The sequence below is a fragment of the Poromitra crassiceps genome (assembly GCF_964638095.1).
Source record: "Poromitra crassiceps genome assembly, chromosome: 7".
Taxonomy (NCBI): domain Eukaryota; kingdom Metazoa; phylum Chordata; class Actinopteri; order Beryciformes; family Melamphaidae; genus Poromitra; species Poromitra crassiceps.
In genome coordinates this window covers 7932737-7940831 of record NC_139628.1, presented here as the reverse complement: position 1 = coordinate 7940831, position 8095 = coordinate 7932737, and the positions used below count along the sequence as shown (strand labels likewise).

Sequence of the window (8095 nt, the reverse complement as noted above, 5' to 3'; positions counted from 1 at the left end):
TCCAGTCTACCTACAGGGGAGATACGGCGTCGCCCTGGTGGACACGGGGTGTACGGCAACGCTGGTCAACGTCAACATGATGCCCGAGGGGACGCGTCTGGAGCAGCCAGCAGAGCAGCTGCTAAGGACAGTATCCGGTGAGTTGATGCCAATGAGGGGGAGGGGGCACGTAACGATAACAGTGGGGGGACAGACAGTGAACTTTCCCGTGTGGGTGGTAGAAATGGCGGGGCCCTGCATCCTGGGGGAGGACTACTTGACGCTAAACCAATGCACAGTAGACCTAGGGAAGAGCACATTGACATTTCCAGGGGGGCCAATAGTCCAGATGGGCCACCCTCCCACCGTTCCAGGGGAGCGGCCTAACGTTAACAACATCACTGTATACCGCGTCACTGTAGAGCACGAGCCCCACCCCGCCATCCAAGCCCCTAACCCAACCCAGACCCCTGTCCTACACCAAGCCTCTCCCCAAGACCACGCCCCTAGCCCACCTCCGAACACTCGCCCTCGGCCAGTGCCACAGGCAGGGGGAGAGACCGAGAGGTTAGAGATGCTCAGGGGATTGCACCAACGCCAGAGTGAAGGGTTAGAACCCCAGCAGAGCGATGAACTGTGGAGAGTACTAGAGGAATATAAGGACATTTTCGCAATGTCGGATGATGAGCTAGGCTGTACCCGGGCGGCTTTAGCTCAGGAGGTGGAGCGGGTCGGCGAATGACGCAAGGGTTGGCGGTTCGATCCCCGCTCCCTCCCAGCTGCCGTCGTTGTGTCCTTGGGCAAGACACTTAACCCTCCTTGCCTCGTATGATTGGTATGATTGGTATTGGCCAATGTGTGGCTGCCACGCTTCTGAACCACCGGTACGAATGGTGTGAACGAATAATGATTCTGTGTAAGCGCTTTGAGCCTTGGAAAGGCGCTATATAAATCCAATCATTATTATTATTATTATTATTACCCACCTGGTGCAACATCAAATAGACACTGAAGGGGCACGGCCCATCAGAGCTGACGCCGAACCGAGCCAGTAGCAGCCACTGGAGGAACGGAGACGGCGATGTGATATGCTTTGTCTGGTCGCTGCTGTACAGTCGGGCGTGGCGTCTGGTAGGATCCCAGGTAGGTACACGGAAGAGGAAGAGGGCTCATAGGTAAGTTCCACCTGTCTTTATAGCAGGTGCAGGCTGGCCGGGGCCAATCAGTGGGAGACAATTAGGAGGGGGAGTAAGGGGAAAGTGTCGTGTGCAATTGTCCATGATGTGTACATGCAATTAAGTCCATGCATTGTCCTTCAATCATAAGCACTACTGTATATTCACCGCACTAAACAGGTTTGGCGCATAGTAGAAACAAAGTCAAACTTGATAAGGCACAGCACACAATTACCTTAAATAATACACAGCACACAATAAGATTATATGAAACAGCACACAATACCGAGTCACACAAAATAGTTTGATAAGGCACAGCACACAATTGCATTAAATAATACACAGCACACCATAAGATTATATGAAACAGCACACAATACCGAGTCACACAAAATAATAAACAAACTGCACGGCTTCATGGAGCACACCACATCTCCCTTGTCACCCCGTGACAATTACATCACATGATATGCTATAAATATGGAATGATGACTAAAAGTGGTATTTTACTGTCTTGTTAACTGTCAGGATATTCACGAGCGGGACATCGACTGGGGCGTTGACGTTGCAGCTGACTGGAGAAGATGGTGACGTTGCAGCTGACATGGTGTGCTGGTCGTCCCTGAATTTGACGGTCCATTGAACGAACACCAGCTAGCAGAGTTTTAGTTGCTGATTGAGCAAAATGATGCAGACGCTGACACCAGGAACCTTTACCTCCTATGTCGTGAATATGTGGAAGCTGCTTTGTCAGATGTTTGATGATTTGTTAAGCAAATTACCCATGTCTAATTGTCAAAAACTTTCAAGGCCTTAATTTTCTCTTCCTCAAATTCAAAAAGTTTCAAGGACCCGTGGGCCCTGAGCCATTTCTAAGTGTTACCCAGCTACAAAATAAATAACATTATATACAGTATATATATATTATCAAGGGCATGTATTTTTTATTTTAATTTTGAAACACTCAGACATTTAACATTTTGACGGTGGGACGTGGATCCAAGCTCCCTACGTCTCCTATAAAAATATGGGAGCCACTGAACGTGTACAACCCATTCCACCGACCCACTAAGTGGCGACAGTGCTCTCCAGACGAGAGAAAGCAAAGAAAAAACAGCCGCGTGAGGAAGCCATTCTCATGAAAATGGCTTGGCGAAAACGCTTTGCGATTTCGCGCTGGGAGCTGGCGGTGGGGGATTGCAAATTTGCATAATAGATTATGGGTGCAACACACTTTGAAACACGGAGCATAAATAAGACCAGAATCGCAAAAGCTTCATCAAAGCTCTCAACCGACACCCCAAGAAACGAGCGAGCCCATCCAGACTCGCCCAAAGAGTGGCCGCCAGCAGACAGGCAGCAGCAGCAGCAGCAACTCGCTTGTGACACGCCCGCTGCAGAGCCACGGAGGAAGGAGGAGAACACACACGGAGGGAGGAGTTTGAAAGAGAGAGGGGTTTCCTGCTGTTATGGAGGAAATTACTGTTCAAAACTATTGTTTAGATGTCTGACGTCTTACTGATGCCAAAAATTAATGGTTAAAGTGACTGTTCTATCGAATTTCACAAAAAGCCATTTATCTCAGCTTAAATTTTCAGAAGCTGAAACCATGCTGTATTCAACTGCTAATGCCCACATAACTACTAACTCTACAAACTAACTCTTTTAGACAGAGAAAGCACACATTCTATTAGTTCTTTTGAGATATTTTGTGTTCACAAAATCCTAACAGAAAATAATCCTCGGGTCTTGAAAGATGAGCCAGAATCCTCAAAAAAAACCTTTGGCAGAAGCTACCTACAGTAAAAAAAAACGGCTGGCAGTGAATGTGTTAAGAGACAAAATTGTCCCATTAAAACTGCAATTTTTGATCCAACTGCCATTACAACATACTGTAAATCATGCAGTCTATTATGTTGGGGTCCCATTCGGGACTCTTGAAACTATTTTACATCAGATAGTGTCATCTCTTGTTTGGCATATGAGGAAGTGTCATTTTGGTACAATACCCAACAATGACAGTAGGTGGCAGCAGGACTTAGCTGTCAGGACTGTCAGTGTGAGCTGTTGTCAGGGTAAACAAGAGAAAGCATGCTATAGCCGGGCTGCGCAGTAAATGCTATGCTATGCTTCAGTTAGATTATAACATCTAGGGACAAACATTGCAAACTAGCTTAGGCTATAAATGTCAGGATATATACAGGATATATACAGGGTTCCAAAAGCACGCACAAATCGCTTGAGGAACAGTTTCTTCCCGCAGGCCACGAGACTCCTTAACATACACAAATAGTGTAGTACTGTACCGTACTGTAGCTGCTACCATTACGTATGTCTAATGTTTAATTGTATGTTTAATAAGGAATATGCTATTTGCACCTGTATGTCAAATACGCCAAATTTAAAACGCAGAGTTTAATTGTATGTTTAATAAGGAATATGCTATTTGCACCTGTATGTCAAATACGCCAAATTTAAAATGTTTAAGCATGTCTAAAGTATGCACATGACATGTGCACCTATGTGCAGTGAATATGCCACTGTCTCTGACTTGTCTTATCACTATACTGCCTTATTGCTTGTTGTGTCTCTTGTTGTTTTTGCACTCATATGCCCTGTTATATTTGTACTATGTTGTAAACGGAGTCCACAGCACAAGAATTTCACACGTGATACTTGTACCATGGAGTGACAATAAAAATCTTGAATCTTGAATCTTGATATATAACAAATAATGTTTCCTGTGAATACTCTATGTTTATGTATCTGTCCCTATAGAAATACACTTTTCAATCAATCAATTTCATCTGTTGAACCATAATTTGTTCCAAAAGGAATTAAATCGTAACGTTAATCAAAATGCCACAGAAACATTAGTCAAGTCAAGTCAAGTTTATTTGTATAGCACATTTCATACACAGAGGCAATTCAAAGTGCTTCACATAAAATGGTTGACAGGAAAATAAAAGAAAAGAAGAGAGTAAAATGGACATTTAAAAGCATCACAAAAAAAACGAGTATAAAAAGTGCATTCATTAAGCACATAAAATGGTTGACAGGAAAATAAAAGATTTAAAAGCATCACAACAAAACTTAAAAAAAAAGAGTATAAAAAGTGCAATAAGCAACAGGCGCAGCAGTTGCAGAAAGAGCTCAAACTTGTAGAGGGCTCATTGGGTTTGCATAGTAGCTGTCAGCAGTTAAAAGCGACGGTAAACATAAAAGTCTTTAGTCTATTTTTAAAAGTAAGTAAGGTTGGGGCAGATCTGAGGTCTTCAGGCAATTTGTTCCAGCTAGCAGAAGCATAGTGGGTAAATGCAGCCTTCCCGTGATTTGATTTGATCCTAGGGATAGTTAATAAGCTGGACCCTGTTGACCTAAGAGTTCTAGACGGTTCGTAGCGTGGGAGCAATTCAGCTATGTATTTTGGGCCTAGGCCGTTAAGTGATTTATAGACTAATAACAGTATTTTAAAATCTATTCTCTGACACACTGGCAACCAGTGTAAGGCTGGCTTTACACGGTGAAACTTGCACGCAACTAGTTGCAGGTTGCAAGTTGCATGCAACCCAATTTCCATGCAACTTCACAGTTACACAAAGCAATTAAAAAATAATCAAGTCTCGTGCAACTTGGCAGTTCCTTCCAGCAAAATTAGCTAGCTAGATTGGTAATTTCATCTATTGTATGGTTTTCTTCTTTTTTCAAGTGAGAATTGTCATTCTGCATCTTTGTATCGTATTTCATATCGTTTTCTCGCTGGAAAATATCAATTCGGACTCGGAGGTGTTGTATCGGTTTTTCTTCTGGCACTGGCTGGCTGGTTGGCTAGCTAGCTAGCTACTTTGTTAGATAAAATATGGCTGTCCCGGGCCCCGAGAATAGGAAGAGAGCTATTAGTGCATTAATACTCATGGATATGTTGGAGGAGGAGGAGGAAAAAACACAACATGAAAAAAAAGTTAAACGTATGTGGGTGAAGGACTGGCTACTTAAAAGACATACCAGTGGATCGTTTCACACTCTTTTCAAGGAGCTTGATCCAATGAGCCTCCGGTGAGTGCATTGTTATTATTTTTCTCAAATTTATTGATTGATTCAAGGAAAATAAATAAATAAATAGCTCGTTGTTGCCACCTTGTGACAACAGTATGAAATTGATCATATATAGATAACTGATTATCATTAAAACATATATAGCATAGCATTGAACAGTTATGTGATCACTATACTTCACAACATGTTAATATTATTATTTTTAACCCATGTAGATCCTGGCTCCGCATGGATCAGAATACATTCAATGCTCTGGGATGCTCATCAAACATCTGAAGTTCGTTGCGGGTGTGACCATGTACGGCCGAGTTACAAACCGCTTTCTGTCTGGCCAGTAGGGGGCGATCTGCCTATCACTCCAAATTGTCATGTAGATGTGTTCCGGCTGGGATGGTCATCAAACATGTGAAGTTTGGTGCGCGTGTGAGCATGTAGGGGCGAGTTACAAACCACTTTCTGTGTTGCCAGTAGGGGGCGCTATGACTATAAATGGATATTGACATATAGATGTCTACAGGCATGGACACTTATGCATGACACGTTTGGAGCAGATTGGACAATCTACAATAAAGTTACTCCAACTTCCTGTGTGGCCAGTAGGGGGCGCTCTGCCTATAACTCCAAATGGTCATCTAGATGTCTTCAGGCTGGGATGCTCATCAAACATGTGAAGTTTGGTGCACGTGTGAGCATGTAGGGCCAAGTTACAAACCACTTTCTGTGTTGCCAGTAGGGGGCGCTCTGCCTATAACTCTAAATGATCATCTAGATGTCTACAGGCATGGACACTTATCATGCATGACAAGTTTGGAGCAGATTGGACAATCTACAATGGAGTTACTCCAACTTCCTGTGTGGCCAGTAGGGGGCGCTCTGCCGATAACTCCAAATGGTCAACTAGATGTCTTCAGGCTGGGATGCTCATCAAACATGTGGATTTTGGTGCGCGTGGGACCATGTCCGGCCGAGTTACAAACCACTTTCTGTGTTGCCAGTAGGGGGCGCTATGACTATAAATGGATATTGACATATAGATGTCTTCTGAGACTGCGCACTGATTCAGACAGCCAGAGCCTATGTGATCAGCTGACTGGTTCTCAGCATTTTGATTGGCTGTTGCGTGAAACTAGTTCCACAAAGTTAAGCGCTTTGCAACTGTTGCGGCTGAGTTTCACAGAAGTCTCAAGTGAGTTGCAGAAGGATTTATACCATGCAATTCATTTGCAACTTGGTTTCACCTAAGTTTCATGCAACTAAAGTTGCGTGCAAGTTTCACCGTGTAAAGCCAGCCTAAGGACTTAAGAACTGGAGTGATATGATCAGCTTTCTTAGTCTTCGTTAGAACTCTAGCAGCAGCATTCTGAATAAGTTGAAGTTGCCTAAGTTCTTTTTTGGAGAGACCAGAAAAAGGCTATTGCAGTAGTCTAACCTACTATAAATGAAGGCGTGAATTAGTTTTTCTTGATCCTGTCTGGACATGTATCCCCTAATTCTTGCTATATTTTTAAGATGATAAAAAGCAGATTTTCTAATTGACTTAATGTGGGAGTTAAAATTGAGATCGGAATCAATAATAACTCCAAGATTTTTGACTTGATCCTTAGGCTTCAGGGATAGAGACTCAAGGCGTACAGTGATTTTAAGCCTTTGTTCTTTGGGGCCAAACACGATCACCTCAGTTTTGTCTTTGTTTAGCTGTAGGAAATTCTGGCACATCCAGTTATTTATTTGATCAATGCACTGGCACAATGATTCTATGGGGGCATAGTCAGCTGAGGAAAGAGTTATATACAGCTGAGTGTCGTCTGCATAGTTATGATAGGCTACTTTGTTTTTTTGCATAATTAGGCCTAGAGGGAGCATATGAAGGTTGAAGAGAACGGGCCCCATAATGGATCCTTGAGGCACCCCACAAGTCATCCTAGTTAGGTCAGATGTGTAATTGCCAATGGAGACGAAGTACTTCCTGTCTTGAAGATAGGACTTGAACCACTGGAGGACCGTACCCGATAGCCCAACCCAGTTTTCCAGTCTGTCCAATAAAATTGAGTGGTCAATAGTGTCAAATGCAGCGCTAAGATCCAGTAGCACTAGAATCGAATTTTTGCCTGAGTCTGTGTTCATTCTGATGTCATTTATGACTTTAGTAAGCGCGGTTTCAGTGCTGTGATGGGGGCGAAAGCCTGATTGGAGTTTATCTAGGAGATCATTTGAGGTTAGGAATCTATTGAGTTGTAGGTAAACAACCTTTTCAATTATTTTGGCTATAAAGGGGAGATTAGATATTGGTCTGTAGTTACTGATTACCGATGCATCAAGGCTACGCTTTTTTAGTAGGGGTTTAATAACTGCAGTTTTAATCAACACAGAGCTGCAAATATTGGTTCATCAGATAATTTCCCCTGTATAACACTTGACAACAATATGTCTGACTACGGATAAATCAGATGATGACGATATGTAATGGAACACAACACAGCTCAAGAATTTCACACGTGTTGTACATCGAGACGAGCATCTTGTAGCTATCTTGCAGATAGCTATTCCTTCAAGTTTAATGATCTCTTGTCTTCATTCACAGTATTGTCTAGCCAACAAATTATATTGTGTGATACTGTAGCTCTCACAAGCATATTGTACTCCTTTCTGTATACTTCTGTCCGATATTTGGAGCTGTTACTCTAGAAATTGGTCATTATTTATTTGGGAATGTCTCTCACCTCATATTGTTGTGAACGGCATTTTTTTTACGTGTGGCTTGCCTTCCATAGCAACTAACCAAGGGAGCAGGACTTAGCGAAGGGTGAATTGTAATGTCTAATGGCTCTCATGTATAAAAATACAAATACATTTTTCCTATGAGTCAATGCAGCAGCCTAACGTTG

The 8095-nt window shown here is 42.8% G+C and overlaps 1 protein-coding gene across 1 annotated transcript in view; it reads right to left on the bottom strand.

Annotated features, from left to right (window-relative positions):
* Nucleotides 1-1005: 1005 nt before the first annotated feature.
* The window catches only part of LOC310779390 (complement C3-like), a gene marked incomplete at both ends in the record, with an annotated part of 87644 nt that continues 80554 nt past the window's right edge, over nt 1006-8095 (bottom strand). Inside the window, one exon of the mRNA XM_083639926.1 lies at nt 1006-1187. Within this exon, the coding sequence (XP_083496052.1) occupies nt 1006-1187 (182 nt within the window). The remainder of the gene's footprint in view (nt 1188-8095) is intronic.